Source organism: Eschrichtius robustus, chromosome 14 (genome assembly GCF_028021215.1).
Source record: "Eschrichtius robustus isolate mEscRob2 chromosome 14, mEscRob2.pri, whole genome shotgun sequence".
NCBI classification, from domain to species: domain Eukaryota; kingdom Metazoa; phylum Chordata; class Mammalia; order Artiodactyla; family Eschrichtiidae; genus Eschrichtius; species Eschrichtius robustus.
Window position 1 is genome coordinate 26775801 of NC_090837.1, and position 19881 is coordinate 26795681.

At 51.2% G+C, this 19881-nt stretch overlaps 1 protein-coding gene and 1 non-coding gene across 4 annotated transcripts; one reads left to right on the top strand and one right to left on the bottom strand.

Annotated features, from left to right (window-relative positions):
* The first annotated feature begins 5640 nt into the window (after positions 1 to 5640).
* On the top strand, positions 5641 to 18971 carry YPEL1 (yippee like 1). Of its 3 annotated transcripts, XR_011076202.1 has the most exons (7): positions 5641 to 5776; positions 7007 to 7091; positions 13363 to 13645; positions 14954 to 14997; positions 15377 to 15485; positions 16201 to 16689; positions 17256 to 18971. XR_011076202.1 is itself a non-coding variant. In XM_068562722.1 (6 exons), exons 1-6 carry the CDS (start codon positions 5761 to 5763, stop codon positions 16288 to 16290), a joined length of 627 nt encoding a protein of 208 aa, XP_068418823.1. In that variant the 5' UTR covers positions 5641 to 5760; the 3' UTR covers positions 16291 to 18971. The 3 variants fall into 3 exon arrangements, 2 of the variants coding, with proteins under 2 accessions (XP_068418823.1, XP_068418820.1); XM_068562722.1 differs by having other exon boundaries at positions 16201 to 18971; XM_068562719.1 differs by lacking the exons at positions 16201 to 16689; positions 17256 to 18971 and having other exon boundaries at positions 15377 to 16166.
* On the bottom strand, positions 10197 to 10269 carry TRNAG-CCC (transfer RNA glycine (anticodon CCC)). The gene has a single exon. It is a non-coding gene; the product is annotated as a tRNA-Gly (tRNA).
* Positions 18972 to 19881: the final 910 nt, after the last annotated feature.

A 19881-nucleotide genomic window follows, 5' to 3' on the forward strand; every position in this document is an offset into this window, starting at 1 on the left:
GAGAACGGCCGCGCTCCAACAGCGGATGGGACTCACCCAGAGGCACCGAGAGCTGTGCGGATACATTGCATCACAGGAAGGAAACAAGATCATGGGCGCTACCATGTATAGAAAGGGTATCTACGCTGTGACCCAAACGGGGTGGGCTGATGCTGATGCTGGGATTTAAACATCAATCTAGGGAGAAAGGCCGGGGGACCCACACAATGAACACAGGGGAGGCCTGCGGGGCGGAGTGCGGACGCGGGGCGGGGCGGGCTGTCCGGAGCTTCCCCACGGGCCACGTGTGCATCCAAGGCGCTCAGGTCCAGCAGCTCCGAGCGGCCGGGAGGGGGGCGGGGTGGCGACGCGGAGGACCCGCCCTCGGGACGGGGTCGTCGAGGGGTCCGGCCCGGAAGCCCGGCCCGCGCCCCCTCCCCCAGCCCCCGGGGCTGTGAGCCGGCGTGGCCTCCGCCTACCCACGTGTGCCGGGGAGAGCGGGCGACCGCCAGCTCCCCGGACTCATGGTTCCGACCGCCGCTGACCCCGCAGCCGAGATCTCAGCTCAGGGCAACCCGCGCCTGCGCGGCGCGCTCCTCTTTTGAGCCCGCCCCGCCCTAGCCCCGCCCCATCCTCCCCTCCCGCCCCGCGCGGCCTCGCCCCCGCACCCCTCGACCCTCACTGGCGGGCTCCGAGGCCGCGCTCGGCGGGCCGGCCAATGGGAGCGCGGCGCGCCCCGCGGCACGTGCGCCCTGCCCTGCCCAGCCGAGGGCGAGCCGGCCGAGCTGCGGGCGGGGGCGCGCGGGGCGGGGGCGCGCGGTCGGGGCGGGGCGCGGGGCGGGGCGCGGGGCGGGACGCGCGGTGTGTCCGGGGGCAGGGCCGCGCGCTGATTGGTCGGCGCCGCGCTCCCAGGCCGTTAACGGCGTCGCGGCGGGGCAGCGGCTTCAAAACAAAGGGCAGGCGGCCCGGGGATGCCTCGCGCGCGGCCGGGGAGCCAACGGCCGCAGCGCGTCCCGGGCCGCGCCGGGGCCGCCGGAGAGCCGCGCCCGAGCTGAGCGAGGCCGGGCCGATGGGCGCTGCGGGCCGGGGCGCGGACCGGCGGGCGGCGGTGAGTAGGGCGGGCCCGGCGGGCGTACCGGGCGGTGTCGGCCGGGGGGCGGGGGGCGCGCTGCGGCGGGACCACCCGGGTTCGGCGCGGACCGCGACGCCGGGTCAGGAGCGTTTCCCCGGTTCTCCCTCCTCCCGCCCCTCCCCACCCCGCCCTGGAGAAGGCTCGGGAGGAGCCGCCCGCCTGACGGTAACAGGCTTTTCCCCTAAAAGAAAGGTCGCGCCTGGGGAGGGAAATGAGGACAAAAGGGGCCTCCCAGTGTGTTCACGGAAGGGGGGCGTTTAAAGTTGCCCACGTGAAGGGCGAGGCCGAAATGCCTCGTCCCGCATTCGTTCCCCACTTGTGGCACCGACTGAGCTTCACGGGCGCAGAGCCTGCAGGAGCCTGAGCCTCCTCTCCCTGGCGGGGCCGGCCTCCAGCGGGCATCGCCGGGAGTCCAGGTTAGGTGCCGAGTTCTGCGTGGGAAAGGGCTGCAGTTCCGTCTTAGATGGACCACGGTGTGGACGACGTTGGCGTCCCCACCCCAAGCTTTTTCTGTGCAGTTGCATTTTTCTTCTGTATGAAACATACACACCTCAACCTGTTGTTTCCTTTGCTAAGAATGTTAGTCTTTCCACCCATAACCCTCAGTCTCCTGAACTCCTACCCAGGCCTCCCTCCTCCGGGGATGGCCTTCAGGTGCGTCCCTGAGCAAGCTGCTGCTCTCCCTGCACCTGTGCCTGCTGCGGCCTCCGCTCTGCTCCAAGAGATGGAACACACGTTGGTTGAGCCCCTGCCCCTCCGCGGCAGTTGTGCTTAATCCCGGTGTTGAGCGTTGCGATCCTGCCCGGGTCCCCCCCACCCTCGCCGTGGGATCTGGTCTGAGGGGAGCTAACTCAGGCTCTGGGAGCCCCTCCCGCTGCCTCTCCTTGCATCTCAGGGGCTAGAGTGTCTTCTGCGTGTGGGAGCCCCTCAGCCAGGACCAGGGGGACCCCATCTTAGCACAGCTGTAGCACAAGCCTTGGCCTGTAGTGGGCACTTTAAAAAAGTAACTGAATGATCCTAATCACCAATCTGATTAATCGTCTTTATGATTTTTTTTTTTAATATATATATATATTTTAAATATTTATTTATTTATTTATGGCTGTGTTGGGTCCCCGTATGATTTTTTTAAAGGATATTTATTTTACTTTTTTTTTTAAAGGAATTCCTTTTATTTTTATTATTTATTTATTTAGTTAGTTAGTTAGTTTTGGCTGTGTTGGGTCTTCGTTTCTGTGCGAGGGCTTTCTCCAGTTGCGGCAAGCGGGGGCCACTCTTCATCGCGGTGCGCGGGCCTGTCACTGTCGCGGCCTCTCCCGTTGCGGAGCACAGGCTCCAGACGCGCAGGCTCAGTAATTGTGGCTCACGGGCCTAGTTGCTCCGCGGCATGTGGGATCTTCCCAGACCAGGGCTCGAACCCGTGTCCCCTGCATTGGCAGGCAGATTCTCAACCACTGCGCCACCAGGGAAGCCCTGATTTTTTTTTTTAAATTTATTTTATTTATTTATTTTTGGCTGCGTTGGGTCTTTGTTGCTGCGTGCAGACTTTCTCTAGTTGTGGCGAGCGGGGGCTACTCTTTGTTGCTGTGCGCGGGCTTCTCCTCGCAGTGGCTTGTTGCAGAGCACGGTCTAGGTGTTCAGGCTTCAGTAGTTGTGGCGCACGGGCTCAGTAGTTGTGGCTCGTGGGCTCTAGAGCACAGGCTCAGTAGTTGTGGCGCACGGGCTTAGTTGCTCCGCGGCATGTGGGATCTTCCCGGACCAGGGCTCAAACCCATGTCCCCTGCATTGGCAGGCAGATTCTTAACTACTGCAGCACCAGGGAAGTCCCCGTCTTTCTGATTTTAAATCAACTTCTTTATTTTGGAAACTTCAGATTTACACAAAAGTTGCAAAGATAGTACAGACAGTCCCAACGTGCCCCGCGCTCCGTGTCCCCGGTGTTACCATCCCATGTTGCCATGGTACGTTTGCCAAAATTAAAAACTGATAGAGGTATATGCCTTTGACTAAACTCCAGACATTACTTTTTCCGTTTTTGAAGCACTAAAATTTATAAAGCTCTTTATGTTGAGAGCCTTTGACCCCTACCTGCCTTCACCAGGTTCCGCCAGGATCCTCTCAAGGGGCGGGGGTGGCAGGTACAGAGGGCAAGGACTTTCCATGCAGTGTCTTTTTCTCCCTGGTAGCCTGATGAGTGGAACATAGTTTCAAATATGAAGAAGCAGTAGAAGTCCCCTGCTTTAAAACCTTCTCATCTCTGACACTTTATTCGCAAGTCATTTGCTTTTAACTTTTTAGAAAGTAGTTAGATCTGCTAATCAGCAAAACCTGCAGGGAGTGGGAATTGTGAGCAGAGAGTTGAGTGAGGGGAAGATGGAGAAAGTTCTGAACCGCCAGGTCACTGGAGGCTGAGGGTTCCGGGGAGGGCAGTGTGAGTTGGATTCAGGAAAGAAGTCGAGAGAATGAGGTCCAGTCAGCTGCCGGCGACATCACTCCCGTGATGGTGGCACCGGCACTGCTGAAAGCCTGTCGCCGGTGATGGAGCCAAGCCACGTAGTCCACACCTGGGAAGCCTGAGAACCAGGACCAGGGTTCCCCGTGGGGTTTGTGAGGCGTTGAGACAGCTTGCCAACCCTCGGCCACTGCAACAGCAACCTGACACCTGGTATGATTCTCGGGTCCTCCGTGGGACTCACGATTCACCCCCATTTTACAGATTGGGTACCAGCTCGGCTTGAGGCCCCACAGGCTCCGCGTATGTGGCTTGGTTGGGTCGAGCCCCCGCAGCAGCCTGGCTCCCGCAGCCACACGGCCCCCACCCCCCAGCACCAGCCCCATTCTGGCTTCTCTCTGCCTCTCTGTTTTTTCCCTTCCCTTCCCCAACACAGGGATGCTTGATTATGTTTCAATTAGCATGTGGTTAATAAAATGGCATAAGATTCCCAGGCTCCTTCCTCCCACTTCCAGCTGAAGACAGGGCAGCCCTCCCTCTGTCATGCTTGCATCTTCCCTTCTTAGCGAGGAAAAAGGCAACCTCTGCTAGGAGGCATCCCAGGGCCACGGCTGGGAAACTTAGTTAGTGGGAGAAATTAAAAAGAATGTATCACAGGTTCTTAGAAAAGAAAGGCTCAGTGCCAGCGCCCTCCTCAGCAGTCTGGTGGGAGGAGGTGGAGGCAGGCCACGCTGGGGGAATGAGGGGGCTGGTTACGGGGGGACGCGGGGGCAGCTGGTGGGGCATGAGGGCAGAGGGGGCTTCATCTGAGGGCATAGGAGGCGGCCGGGAGAACTGAAGGAGTCTTCTCGCCCCTCCCAGCGGATCCAGGGATCCAGGAAGGCTGCGGTTCCAGAGACGTGGAAAAAAGCTTTTCACCCTGTAATTTAAGTAGGAAGTCCATGTGTGCGAAGGGAAGCTGGTACTGCCCGAAGCAAATTTTACACATGCTGTTGCTCTTTGATGGACACCTTCCAGGCCCCCCGACGCCTTGGGCCCATGTGCTGTGTGTGTGTGTTTGTGGTCAGTACCTACACTTGGTATCAAGATCAAAAGTTACAAAAAAGTAGATGGTGAGAAAGAAGTGGCTGAGGCCCCACCTTGGAAACAGTTCTGATAAGTCCATCAGTGCGTTTGGCCGGTCCCTCTTAGTGAGATGGGAGATGGTTTCTAATCTCTAGTTATTACAGGCAATGTTGTAACAGCCTTTTCCGGGTTACTTTGCGCAGGGGCCAGGCAGCCTGGAGGGAAATGCCGGGGATGGACCCTGGGCCTGGGGCCTGCGCCCGGGTGCGCCAGTGGGTGCTGCCAGATGGCAGCGATGTCCCAGGTGCCTTCGCCAGTGGAGTTGTCAACTTTTTAAAATCTTTGCCAGCCTGCTAGGTTGTAAGACAGGTACAGTGCGCCTTTGGTTTGCATCCGTTTGTGATGTTCACACCTGCTCACCTGTCTACACACACATGTTTACAGGGGTCCAGGGTGTAGATTCTCAGCTTTGAATCCAGCTGCACAGCTTGCTTACTAGCTCTCGGGGTGTCCGTTTCCCTGTCTGCACGGTGGGACTAATCAGACCACTCGTGTCTTAGGGCTGCTGTTAATTCATGGGATTCTCATAGACCAGCAGCAGCCTGGGCCACAAGGCTCTTGGGCGCCTCGTGATGGTGCTAGATGGGCTGCTCTCTCCTTGCTGGATGGCGCGGGCGCGTGGGCAGCACCTTGGCCTTCTGAGCTGTGTTCTTCCCTGCTGTTGCCAGCTCCGGAGCTTGTGCACCAGCCCCAGGGAGACCCGCTTCCCTGCCCGCCTGTGCCTCCGTCCCTCCCCGCAGCCAGGTGGGCGAGGCAGGGCCAGGAGGACAAGTGAACCTGTATGGGGACGAGAAGGGCCGGGAGCCCGCACCCTCCCGGGAGTGTCAGCTGCTTGCTTGGGTGGTGGTTCTCAGGGTTTGTCTTTGGAAGCGTGGTAACAGCACCATATGGACATGGGCCTGATTTACGCTCTCTTAAAATAAATATCCATGCTTATTTTAGGAGAGAAACTTCTGGAATCCAGAATGTTGTTTTTGGCCTAAGAACTTACCCCACACTAACATCTTCGTGGGGTGGTGGCTGCTCCCCAAACCCAGGGGACACGGCGGCTGCAGTAGAAGTGAGGCACGTGATGCATTTCACCTCAGGTACTAAGGTGGGTCCTGACTTGTCAGCAGGTGTGGTTGGAAGAGCCCGTTTGTGTACTGGTGGCTGGAGAACTTGGCCAGGATTTCCCTGCCTCGGGGACATCCAGCCTGAAAACCTAGTTAAATCACGACACGCTTCTCTGTGACTGAGATCCAGCCAGGTTGGGCCGCTGCTCCTCTAGGACCCCCGGGAGGGCGGTGACAGGGGCGGAGGGCAGGACACAGATGGCAGGACGCCAGGGTGGGAGGCACACCCAGCCCTTGAAGGGTGACTGTGGGTGCTGAGGATGGACCGGGCTCCACAAAGGTGACAGGAGCCCAAGAGTGGGGCTGCTCCGAGGGAAGGGGCGTTCAGGTAGGCCCCCTGCATGTGGGGGGCATTCACGGCATGGAGAAATTCAAAGAAACAGAAACGCTTGGCAAGTTGCCACTTTATTTGCGGGATCTTAGTTCCCCAACCAGGGACTAAACCCCGGCCCCTTGCAGTGGGGGATGGAGTCCTAACCTCTGGACCGCCGGGGACGTCCTAAGTTGCCCCTTTAAACAGAGTCGCCCCATCAGAGGCCACTCCGATTTAGAAACGAGGGGTGTCCTGCTTTCTAATTATGAGTCAGAGTGGTGTCATTTGTCTAAAGGATGGGCTAAGTGAAGGCCGTTTCTTTAGTCTCTGTTCAGGTCACTGGGAGCCATGCTTCTGCCACTAACGGGGCCCAGGACTCTGAAGGCCTGAACCACCAGGGATAAGAGAGGAGTTTATTCATTTAAGGGTCCTTTAAATACAAAGAGAAAAACTCAGGTGAAGATACTGAAACAGACAACATGCGTTCAGTCAGCACTGCAGTCAGAACAAGCGCATTCTGTCCTTGCTAAGGCTGGTTTTTCTGTCCTGAGCCGGGATACCCCAGCCTTGGTGAGTCTGAATGACCCTGAAATGACCGCTCCCGGGCCGGCTCCGGCGCAGCACGAGCTTCCCTCTGGCTGCTTCTGGCCTCTGATGTGATGGAGTTCAGGACACGCCACCCTAACGTGTGGCACCTAGGCTTCCTGAGTATCTTAAGCTTGAAGGAATTTGAGAAAACAGCAGAAGGGGGGTGGTCAGAGTGACCTTCTTCCCTGAACCTGGCCATGAAACTCCCCTTTGAGAGGGCCCCCTCCCTGCACCAGGAAGAGGGAAGGCAGGGAATTGGGGCCGAGAAATCTGTATAAACAAACCTTGTCTTGTCTTCCTAGTTACTCCTTCACCATGGACCACCCCAGCCCAAACCCCTCCGGCCTCGTCAGTTCTTCACAAACTTATTGATTTGTTGTCTAAAAGGTATAAAAGCTTCCTGCTCCTGTTACTCTGTTAGTTCATTTTCAGACCCAGTCAGGGACCCTAAGAGGGTCAAGGAAAACTTTCCCTCCCCTACAGACACTTGTAAGATAAGTTCTAGACTCAAAGCTCTCTCTTTGTCTCACTGGCTCTCTGGCTCATTTGTACACACACATACACCCTCCTGGATTGTGATTTGAATTGCATTTAACGATTACTTTGGGGACGATTCATATATTTACAGTATCTTCCAGTCCTGGTCATGATTTAGCTCTCCATTGATTTAGGTTTTTATTATACCCCTCAAGAGTTTTCTAATGTTCTCTGTAAAGGTGTTTCCAGTCTTTGAATGTGCTCTTAGATACTTTATTGTTACACTGTTGTATGAGAGTATGTTTTCCCTTATAAGCCTTTTCTTGACTTACCAGCTGGCTGGGACTTCTGGTACCGTTGAATGGAAGTGGCGGTATAGAGAGCATCCTGGTTTATTCCTGATGTCAAAGATAATGTTTTCTAAGTTTTACCATTAAGCATGATGCTCGCTGTGAGTGGTTTTGGGATTTTTTTATTTGTTTGGTAGATGCCTCGTAAAAGGTAAGGAAGTTCTCTTACAATCTTAGTTTGTGTGGAATGTTTTTTAAATTGTGAATGGATGTTAAATTTTTGTTGAATGCTTTTTTTTTTTTTTTTTGCATCTATTGAGATAAACAGAACAATTGGTGGTAAATTTTTCTTATATTAAATTATCTTGCATTCCTGTGATAAAATCACCTTAATTATATAGTACCATCCTTTAAAATACTGCTAGACCCTGTTTGGTCATATTACTTAGGATGTTTGCATCTTGGTTTCTTTGAAGAAACTTACAGTGAATTCCCTTTTTTTTTTTTTTTTTTTTTTCCTGCACCGCGGGGCTTTCAGGATCTGTTCCCTGACCAGGGGTTGAACCCGGGCCACAGCAGTGAAAGCCCAGAATCCTAACCACTAGGTCACCAGGGAACTCCCCTGAATTCCATTCTTGTACTGCCCTGACCCAGGTTTGGTGTCCGTTTAAGCTACATCAGATGGTTGGAGAGTGCTTCCCCTTTCTCTTTCCTGAAAGAGTTTGTGTTGGGTTGAAATGAATTCTTCCTTGAAGTATGGTGGAGCTCTCCAGGGAAGCTCCTTGCCTGTAGGTGTATTTGATTTGCATTGATATGTGTGCATATTGGGGGAGGAGACTTTTTACCAGTGATTTGATTTCCCTAATGTTTATAGGATTATTCAGGTTTTCTATTTCTTCTTGAATCATATTTTTAACTTAACGTTTTCCAGGAATTTATCTGTGTGGTTTACATTTTCCAATATATTGACTTAAATTGACCACAGCACCTCTTCCCCATGAGTCTTGCCCCCAGAAGGCACTACCCGTTTGCATTTCTGATGGCTGGCTCTGCTGTCAGAGGTCATTAGTCTTTTCCGAGAACGCACATTTGCCTTGTCGATCCCCCCTAGTGGATCCAAGTTTTCCTTTTCTGTTTCAATATTTTTTTCCTATTTCTTTCCCTCATATTTTTTGGGGGTTGTTTTCCTGTTCTCAAACTTCTTAAAGATGGGTGTTTAGCTCATTAATTCCACCTGCTTATTTTCTATTAAGAGTCTACATTTCCCTTTAAGTTCTGGTAAGTACCTATTTTGTTATTGTTTAGTTCAAAATATTTTCTAATTTCCATTATTCTTAGACACATGGGTATATAGAAGTACATTTCCTAAATTATAAACATATGAGGATTTTTCTAGTTATACTTTATTATTGATTTCTAATTTAATTGTATTGTGGTCAGAGAATATACTGTGGTTTCAGTCCTTGAATTTGTTGAGATGTGCTATGTGGTCAACTTTTGTAAATGTATGGGTGCAGTAAATGAGTCTGTGGTTCTTAGTTTTCTTTTTTTTTTTTAGAATGTTGGGGGGGTTTTTTTGTTTTGTTTTGTTTTTAATTAATTAATTAATTTATTTATTTATTTATGGCTGTGTTGGGTCTTCGTTTCTGTGCGAGGGCTTTCTCCAGTTGCGGTGAGCGGGGGCCACTCTTCATCGCGGTGCACGGGCCTCTCACTGTCGCGGCCTCTCCCGTTGCGGAGCATAGGCTCCAGACGCGCAGGCTCTGTAGTTGTGGCTCACGGGCTTAGTTGCTCCGTGGCATGTGGGATCTTCCCAGACCAGGGCACGAACCCGTGTCCCCTGCATTGGCAGGCAGATTCTTAACCACTGCGCCACCAGGGAAGCCCTCTTAGATAGTTTTCTACATGTATTTTAGTTCCAGTTTCTTCATCACAATGTGCAAATCCTGTATATCTGCCCTAGTTTGTGGTGTTCTACCAGTTAGTGAAAGATGCAGTAAAATACATACTATATTTTATACAAATATATACTATGTATTTATATATACTAAATATACTATAAATATATAAATTACTATGTAAACTATTTATATACTACAATTACTAGTCCTATTGATTATAAATTTATCTCTTAAGGTTTTTTCAATTTTTGACTTACATATTTTGAGACTGTGTTATTAGGTAACAAGATTTACGCTTGCTGTTTATCTCCCTGCTGTTTTATCTCATAAAGTTTTTCTATTAAATGTTGCTATGTAGGGACTTACTGGTGGCACAGTGGTTAAGAATCCGCCTGCCAATGCAGGGGACATGGGTTCGATCCCTGGTCCAGGAAGATCCCACATACCCCGGAGCAACTAAGCCCGTGCGCCACAACTACTGAAGCCCACGTGCCACAACTACTGAAGCCTGCACACCTAGAGCCCGTGCTCTGCAACAAGAGAAGCCACTGCAGTGAGAAGCCTGCGCACCGCAACGAAGAGTAGCCCCTGCTCATGGCAACTAGAGAAAGCTTGCGCGCAGCAACAGAGACCCAATGCAGCCAAAAATAATTAATTTTTAAAAATTTAAAAATGTTACTATGTAAGCAAAATATAAATATATTTAATATAGTTTTTACTTTATTATTTTTTTTCAGTATTTGTTTTTATTTATTATTTATTTTGGCTGTGCTGGGTCTTTGTTGCGGCATGCAGGCTTCTTAGTTGCGGCATGCAGGATCTAGTTCCCTGACCAGGGATCGAACCCGGGCCCCCTGCATTGGGAGTGCAGAGTCTTACCCACTGGACCACCAGGGAAGTCCCTTTACTTTATTATTTAAATATCTTTTTCTGTCCTTTTGCTACTTCTTTTTTTTGTTAATTTTTATTGAAATATCGTTGATCTACAATGTTGTGTTAGTTTCAGGTATACAGCAAAGTGATTCAGTTATACATATATACATATATTCATTCTTTTTCAGATATTTTTCCCTATATGGGAAAGATTACAGAATATTTAGTAGAGTTCTCTGTGCTATACAGCAGGTCCTTGTTGGTTATCTATTTATATATAGTAATGTGTGTAAATTAATCCCAAGCTTCTAATTTATCCCTTCCCCCCAACCCCCTGCCCTACCTTTCCCCTTTGGGAACCATAAGTTTGGTATTCTAAGTCTGTGAGTCTGTTTCTGTTTTGTAAATTAGTTCATTTGTATCAGTTTTTAGATTGTACCTGTAAGTGGTATCATATAACATTTATCTTTCTTTGTCTGACTTACTTCACTTAGTATGATCATCTCTAAGTCAGTCCATGTTGCTGCAAGTGGCATTATTTCATTCTTTTTTATGGCTGAGTAATATTTCATTGTAGAACTATACCACATCTTCTTTATCCATTTATCTGTCGATGGACACTTAGGTTGCTTCTGTATCTTGCCTATTGTAAATAGTGCTGCAATGAACATTGGGGTGCGTGTATCTTTTCAAAGTATGGTTTTCTTTGGATATTTGTCCAGGAGTAGGATTGCTGGATCATATGGTAGCTCTGTTTTTAGTTTTTAAGGAACCGTCATACTGTTTGCAATAGTGGCTGCACCAATTTACATTCCCACCAACAGTGTAGGAGGGCTCCCTTTTCTCCACATCCTCACCAACATTTGTTATTTGTGTTCTTTTTGATGATAGCCATTCTGACAGGTGTGAGGTGATAGCTCATTGTGGTTTTGATTTGCATTTTTCTATTTTAACTTCTTTGTGTGAATCACATACATACAAGATATTCATAAAACAAATATACTGTTAGCAAATAATTATGATTCATAGGTCTGTGTTGCCACCACCGAGGTTCTAGCCATATCTTTTTATCCTTTCTGCGTCCTTGTTTAAGGTGTGTGTCTCATAAGTAGCATCTAGATAAAGTTTGTTTTCTGTCTAGTTGAAACCTTCAACTCTAACATTTAGTTCATTTATATTTAATATATGCATTGAAATATTTGGGTTTAAATCTTCCTTCTGTCGTTGTGCTTCCTGTTCTTCCCATGGTGTTTTTCCTCCCTTCCTCACCGCCCTTTACAGTTTTGGAAGTTATACACCTGCTCTTTGTTCTTACAGAATTTTCATCAGAAATTACAACATTTATCCTTAATGTACCAGAATCTACATTTAATCCATATGTGGGTCTTCTTTTTTGGACAGTACCCAGACTCTGGGAGTCATTGGTTTGCGCCTTCACCCTGGCTTCTGCTCACATATCATGAGCGGATCTCTTCAAAGTTCCGTGAGACACTGCTGCTCTGCCCACCTGCACATGGACCGTTTTCTTTACTCACCATTCTGCCTTCTTTTAGAGTCTGAAGTTTAGACTTTAGTCGGGTTTTTTGTTTTGTTTTTCTGTCTGAATCATATCCTTGAATTTCCTTTAGAGATATTTTGCAGAAGTCAAACTTTTTGGTTGTCTGCAAATGTCATTTCCTGAATTCTTTTTATTTATTTATTTATTTATTTATTTATTTATTTATTTATGGCTGTGTTGGGTCTTCGTTGCTGCGTGCAGGCTTTCTCTAGTTGCGTCAAGCAGGGGCTGCTCTTCATTCCAGTGTGTGGGCTTCTCACTGAGGTGGCTTCTCTTGTTGCGGAGCACGGGCTCTAGGCACGTGGGCTTCAGTAGTTGTGGCTTGCGGGCTCTAGACCACAGGCTCAGTAGTTGTGGCACACGGGCCTAGTTGCTCTGCGGCACGTGGGATCTTCCCGGACCAGGGCTCAAACCCTGCATTGGCAGGCAGATTCTTAACCACTGCGCCACCAGGGAAGCCCCCATTTCCCGAAATCTTGAAAGATATTTTCACTGCATGTAGAATTCTGGGATAGCAGTTATTATCTTTCAGGAATTTACAGGTACCTTCCCCTACTGCCTTCTGGGTTCCACTGTTTTACTTGGGAAGTTGCTGTTGAAAGGTAATTTTCCCTTCCCTTCTGGATGCTTCTAAGACTTTTTTTCTTTTTTGTTTGGTGTTCTGCAGTTTCACTATTATGTGATCAGGTGTGGCTTTTTTATTTATCTTGCTTGGGATTGTTGGACTTGTCTGTGGATTGGTGTCTTTCTTCAGTTCTGGAATCGCCTCCTCATCTCCTCACATAGTGCCTCTGCCCCATTTTCCTCTCACTTTACCTTCTGTAAATCCACACACATCTGTGCTTTTGCTATCAGATCCAAGAAGTCACTGCCAAATGCAACATCGTGAAGATTGTTCCTTACATTTTCTTCTAAGGGTCTTATAGTTTTAGTTTTTACATTTAGTTCCTTGATCCATCTTGAGTGCATTTTTGTATATGGTGTGAGGCAGGGGTCCAACTTCATTCTTTCACGTCAATATCTTGTTTTCCCGCACTATTTGTTGAAAAGACTGTTCTATCCACATTGAATGGTTGTGACACCCTTGTTGAAAATCACTTGACTATATATGTGAGGGTTTACTTCTGGACTGATACGTAATTTCTCAGAGATTAATACCGGATCCATCACACGTATTCATAAATGTCATGGTGCTTTGAGTCGCCAATTCCATTGTTTGGGACAAGATGTATCCAGTGCTGCTGGCCTCACTCAGATGGGAGTCGTGTTGGCTGCCGTTTCTTTCACGTTTTCTGAGCCACACGATATAAGATGTATTTGGGCAAAAGTTTTCTCAAATTATTTATGTGTAAAAGTAGTTCACCTGCCACTTCCAACTAAATTTAGAATGGCTAAGCCGTGATTAGCTATTAGTATTTTTATGTACTCATATTACTATTTAAGTATTAGATCTTTAACATCTAGGCCTGCCCTTCCCTTCTTTACAACAGGCTTCCTAAACACACTTTTCGTGTTTCATTCTCTCTGTGACCCTCTGCTCTGTGTTGACTTGTTGACAGGTTGTGGCGTTTTTCTCTCACCCCAGCTGTGTGGACAGAGCCACACGCCCTCCAAACAACAACGGCTCTTGCGTGCATGTTCCAGTGTTTCTTCTGTCAGAGAGCCCAGCAGAGCTGCAGCTCCTCCCGTGCCAGCCCTGAGCTGAGCCAGGAGTGCCCAGCGGAGATGGTGAAGATGACAAGGTCCAAAACTTTCCAAGCGTATCTGCCAAACTGCCACCGAACGTACAGTTGTGTCCACTGCAGGGCCCACCTGGCCAATCACGATGAGCTGATCTCCAAGGCAAGTGTCTGGTCAAGAACTCGGCAGGCTGCCCTCAGCCATGATCACTGAGCCTAAGTGTAGACAAATACTGAACCACCCCATGGCCTCCTGGGTTTGCTGGGCCCAGAATGTCTGGAGCCCTGTGGGAGGCACTGAGGGAAATTGTGTGTGTGAGTGAGGGCAGCTACGTCGTGGTCTTGGCCGTGGTCTTTGCCGAGTGGTGGGTTTTGGGGGCCAGGCCACAGGCCTCTGAAGATCCCACAGTAAGATGTCAGTGACTTGTCAGAGCAGTTAAAGTCATGTAAAGCCAGAGGACATGGACAGTACAAAGGAAGCCTGGAAAATCTGTGTAAATAGTTTCATAATAAGGGAATTAAGAAAGTTTTAAAACTCAGAATGGTTAAGAAGAGAAGAGGCTGCCTTGGGGGAAATGGGATCTTTCAGGAAAGAACCTGGGAGGGAAGCTCTGCCAGGGCTGCAGCGCTGTGCGGGCCACGAGCAGCCCCTGGGGGCGAAGAGGGCAGGACCCACCTCATTGCCTTGAACTCTTGACTAGCAGTTTGTCATGTTTATAACCAACCACTTGGGAACATTTAAAACAATCCCTCGGGAGACAGTGACTGTCCTTCTCCCCGTGCTGTGGGTCACGACCCCCACCCGTCCTCTAAGTCCGCCTCCCTGGGCAGGAGCCTTCTGCTCCTTTGAAAACAAAGTCATCAAGAAGTTTCTGGAATCCATGCTTAGGCCTCTTGTTTCAGGCAGTTAGAAGAACGTCTCTGTACTTGTGGTAAGGAAGTGACAGGGTCCTTTTTTTGGGGGGGACACACGTGCGGCTTGCAGGATCTTAGTTCCCTGACCAGGGATGGAACCTGTACCTTGTGTAGTGGAAGTGCAGAGTCCTAACCACTGGACCACCAGGGAAGTCCTGGGTCCATCATCTTAAGGGAAAACCGTCACATAAGGTGGTGTCTGTGCCATCACTGCTTCTGTGGCCCCTCTGTGCGTCCAGAAGCTTCAGTGGAAGGGCAGCCCCTCAGCACCGGCTTCGGAGGCAGAGCTGCTCCGGGGCCTCCAGATCGGCCATGTCGCTCAGGCGCTGCTCTGGCCACACGGTGGGGGGAGTGGGTTGTTAGTGTCCAAAAGGAATTTGAGGTGCTTCTTTCAAAAGACCCCAAAGCCAGTAGTAAGCTGTTCTTTAAAATAATCAAGCACAGAGGCCCTCTGGGTAGAGCCGCCCTGACGTGGCCTCGCGTTCCAGCTGGTGATGAATGGCGTCACTTCCATCTGACCACGACAAAGCCTTTAACCCCTCTTTCTTCTTTGCAGTCCTTTCAGGGAAGTCAGGGACGAGCCTACCTCTTCAACTCAGTGTGAGTATCGCTGCCGTGGCCTCACCAGTGCCGCGTCTGCCACCAGGCCCCGCGTGCTGCTTCCGAGAGCCTGCCAGTGCTCGCTGCCGTCGAGGGCTCAGGAAAGCAGTATGCCTTTTTCCCAGGCTGGGTGTGGTTTGTTTCCTACTGGGATAGATCTTGATTTCCACCGAGACAGCAGGACTGTGGGCCCCTCCCCACAGCCTGTCCCATCCTGGATTCTCGGGGGAGGCAAGAAGTTGTTCCTTCTCATCATAGGTGGGGGGAGGCAGGGACAGGAGGGGAGTCAGGAAGGACACCCTGTGTCCTGGGAACAGCTGGTGGGGGCGGAACTGTGGGCCCGGGGCCCCATGAGGGTCCCAGCACCTCCTCCCCACAGGGTGAACGTGGGCTGCGGCCCTGCGGAGGAGCGGGTCCTTCTTACTGGCCTGCACGCCGTGGCGGACATCTACTGTGAGAACTGCAAGACCACACTCGGGTGGAAATACGTGAGTGACCGCGGGTCCGCTGTAATAAAGAACACGTTCCCAGTGGAAACAAAACATGCCAGGAAGCGGGATAGGTGCTGCCAGTCAAGGAACACGTTTTAAAACCGCATCTTTCAGAGTCCATGGACTGGGGGAGGGAGGGATGGTCACCAGCCAGGTGGGAGGTGGGGAACTGGACATGACCCTGCAGTTGCGCTCACAGCAGACCCCTCTGCAGCGCTCGGGGCCCCACCCCCAGGACCCACCTGGGCCCTGTGCCCTGGTGCTGTCCCACACACCACCCACTCCCATACTCCAGCACGGGGCAGGGGGGGGCCTGTGTCTGAGCCATTGCATCCCTTGCCCCCGAGAAGGGCCTTCCCCTCTCCACCATCTGTGACCCTGAGGACTTCACTCCCCTGTACCTGGAGTCCCGGGAAGGAGGCCTTTGCTTGGCTTCCCTTCCCAAACTGCCCCACACGTGGTCGGTGCTCAGTAACAAACTTGAATTAGTAGTTCCTGACAAGTTTCACCATCACTCTGCAAGTCCAGGCCAGACCTGCCCTGCTCCTGAGGGCTGGTCACCCAGATAGCCACCCCTCCCCGGCCCTGGACCGCACGGCACAAGGGGCGTCTGGGGAGACATGATACTGCAGTTATTTTCTTTGCGAAGTGTAAAATGAAGTTGAAAAACAAAACTGATTCTGTCCTGAAACCTTGTCTCTCTCTTTTCAAGGAACACGCCTTTGAGAGCAGTCAGAAATATAAGGAAGGAAAATTTATCATTGAGCTTGCTCACATGATCAAAGACAATGGTTGGGAGTAAAGTGAAAACTTCCTGTTCTCTTTTGAATATGATTTTGTGAAAGAGACGGTAAATGTAATGGAAACATAGGCACATCTGATGGCAGTGTTTCTTGAACTCGGGTCTCACAGGCGGCCTCTCCAGGCCAATCCCCTGGGTAAGGCGTCCCTCCGATCTGTGTCTTCAATAACACGGTTATTTCTGAAAAGTTTCAATGACCTTTTTCTAATTTCTCAAGATGTAGAGAAAAGACCTAACCAACTGGTGACTTATCCATCCAGTTAACACCTTCTTTAACCAACGCCTTTAAGATAGTTTGGCTCTGCTCTTTCGTGTTTGATAGAAAACCAGACCGAAGCCCCAAAGCCCACAGGGAGGTCTCTTCGGAGAGCCAGCTTCCCCTCTTGTTTGGATTAGAAGGTACGGTAACCACTGCTCCCCGATTCGTGGAACAACACGTTGGTTATTCTTCTCGCAGATGAGCTGTGAGGGCAGTGCTTATTTAGGAATCTCTCAGACATCTATGAATCTATGCACCAAGGGTGTTTTTTAGCCTTGTTCAAAAACCGAGGCCACCAGTGATAACATTTTAGATAAGCTATAAATAGAGAAGTGTGTCTAATGGAACATGCTGTTTATTTAAGCCAGTAGCTCCCTTATCTCACAGGCAAGTGAACGAGCAGTTAGCAGAGACAGTCTCGGGCTGGTGTGCAGGCACAGGCCCACGGGGGCTCCAGGTCAGGCACTGGGCAGCTGGTCCATGGAGTTAGAGTGGAACGCGCTGGACCAAGAGAAATCGGGTTTCCTTTTCTACTCTGATGTATTTGAAGAAAAAGAATTATTTTTTGCATATTTGAAAGAGGCCAGAGCAGGCTAAGCTTCCAAATTTAACATTTGCCAGATAGTTTTAAACTTTTTTTGGAAAAGGTTACAGCCGGAAGACAAGGTTTAAACTTTGCAGTGAAGATGTTTGGTTTGTTCAGCAGGTCCCCGTGCCTCCCTGGTTCTGTCCTGTGGGCCGACACAGGCAGGGCCCAGCAGCCTCCCGAGTCCTGCGTTTCTGCCACAGGTTCAAGTTCCGACTCACCCGTGCCTACGCAGGGAGTGGGCACCACCCACGGGTTTTGGCCGCTTTGCAGAGAATGGAGGCCAAAAGGCATCCCCAAAACAGTTTTCGTGTTCATTGTTCTACCTGGCTCTGGCCAGTGGGCCCAGCCTGCCACTGGGCGTCTGGGGGCCTTCAGTGTGGTCACCGGGGCATGAGACTCCCGGGACCCCAGTGCTGAGGGTCAGAGAGAGGGCTGAGGGAGAGGGGAAGAGAGGAGGGCACAGGCCGGCTCCCAAACTCCTTCAGACGAGGTTAGTCCTATGGCCACAAGCGCGAGCTGGCTAGGGACAGAGAGGGACTGGCTGCCAGTTGGTGGGTGGCCCTCCCCTGACCCCCAGCCACTCACCTGGGCTTCCCTTTGACACCATCTCTGCCTGGACCTGCAGCCTGGATTGTGGGGAGTGTCCTGCCTGCCCTGGGTGCTGGGTCGTCCACGAGGGTGCCCAGCGGGCCTGGATGCATCTCAAGTTGCCAAGGAAGTGCTTGGCACGGCGCAAGCCTCCACTGCAGGCACTCTGCCGCCTCCCAAGCTGGGCCCCGGGCCTGGTCCTCAGTGCCCCGTGAAGGCCCGGCCAGCACCTTCCCTGAGACGTGAGTACGAATCCCTGAGACCCCACCTGAGCCAGCGGCTCCTCAGCCGGGCCTCCTCCCCAAGCTTCAGCCCGTGGCCCAGCTGCTTCTCCAAAAGATGCTTGCTGACGCTGAGGAACCTCCTAAAATTCCTCTGTATACACTCAACTTATATTTAGAGCTTTTGTATGTTCTGGGCACAGTTACCGCTCCTCCGCTCTGAGCACTTTGGTTTTGTGCCGTCTCTGTGGTGGCATTGAAGTGTTTTTACCAGTGGTCCATGATGACTTTTGTATTTTTGTAGCTGACACCAACAAAGACTCTTAACAATTTTCTTGTTAGTCTTCTGCAAAATCCGAGCTCCTTTTGAAACCAAATGAACTGACTGTGAGCAGCTTCAAGGACGGACACTCACGAGACCACAACCAGATGTGCTGGTCAAGTGCTCTGGAATGCGCCACCCTTTTAAATTCCTAAACAGTAAATATCACCCTGTGACTTTTATTTATTTAAGATATTTTTTTCCTTGCGAAGAGTGGGAGGTGATGCCAGGATTATAAATGCGTTTAAGTTAAACTATGTAATGTCTTCTGCACAGTACATATATATATAGTATTTTTATACCTTAACGCTTATTCTTGATGGCATCTGTCAGATATTAGGAGGGATCAGAAATGGGAATTGTTTAAAAAGTCCTTTAATTTACCTGATAACCTCACCAGGGACTTAACAAAATCTGAACGTTTTTAATATCTAGAAAACGAAAATTTAAGCTCAAAATGACCTACAGAAATGTAAACCCTCATTTGTCAAAGCCTCTGGGCAGGCCTGTCCTCTGCTGTGGGTGGTGCCGCGGGGCTGCAGCCCCGGGTGGCCGGCCTTCCCTCAGGGCAGTTGGGCACAGCTGCCGGACAGACGGATGGACAGAAGCCCAGGCCAGCCCGAAGGTTTGCCCCTCAAGCAGGACTGCCAAGCTCACGTGCACAGGCTTCCTCTGGCCCCACGTCCGGCTCTCCGTCCTCTGTCTGTGTGAGGTTTAAAAATAAAGCTTCCAACATCCAGTGTCTCCTAGTTAGCAGCATCACGGGTCTCGCGGCCTGACGGGGTAGCCGAGGAGCTGCTGAGGGCAGAGCCCCCAATCCGGGGGTCCAGGAGCCCTAGGCAAGCGTCCCCGTGTGGCCCACAAGGGCACTTAACGCTGGCCATCACCAGGCCCTGCCACCTCCTCCCCGTGACCCCAGCTCCCGGAGACAGCACGGGTGTGTAAGCCCCTCAATGGTGAGAGGGTTGGGAAGATGTGAGGGACAGCAGCCTGGCCCAAGGCATCGGGGGAGTGGGAAGGTCACCATAGAGTCCAGGTCCCAGTTGACGGTCATGGGCAGGGGCCTCGGAGGACAGGCTGCACGGCGGGTCCGTGCGCAGGGAAGGCGCCGCCATCTGTGGGGACCTGCACGTGAGGCTCGGAGGAGGCAGGTGAGACAGGCCCAGGGCTCAGAAGCAGAGATGCGGAAAGAGCCACAGTACCTTCTAGAAATAAGAGCTGTAGGCACTCACTGACGTGAGGTTTCGGGTGAGGCAGGAAAGGAGAGAAACGGACCAGAGCCCAAGGGGGTGGTGGCCGTGCTGACCCGAGGACACAGGTGCTGAGAGTAGGGGAGGGCAGCGATGACCCTGTTGGCCTCGCAGCAGGAGCAGACGGGGCCTGGGAGGAGGCAGCTCCTTCCTCCACGGGAGCTCCTTGGAAGCCAAGGGAGCAGTGTCACAGTCAGGAGGACTGCAGGATGGAGGGCGCAGAAAGGGCAGGCTTTGAAGATCTTCAGTAGAGACACCCCCGAGCAGGTCCCCAGGTCGTGTGTGAGCACAAGGCCAGGCCCTGAGGCTGGAGAGGAGTTGGCAGGGGGGGACACCAGCTCCCAGGGCCTCTGCTCGCCCTT

What these genes read in the sequence shown, in the direction of transcription:
- YPEL1 (XM_068562719.1), top strand. An exon ending in ATTGATTTGTTGTCTAAAAG is followed by an intron (nt 7,092 to 13,362) that starts GTATAAAAGCTT and finishes ACTTGTTGACAG; the next exon opens with GTTGTGGCGTTTTTCTCTCA. An exon ending in ACGATGAGCTGATCTCCAAG is followed by an intron (nt 13,646 to 14,953) that starts GCAAGTGTCTGG and finishes TCTTCTTTGCAG; the next exon opens with TCCTTTCAGGGAAGTCAGGG.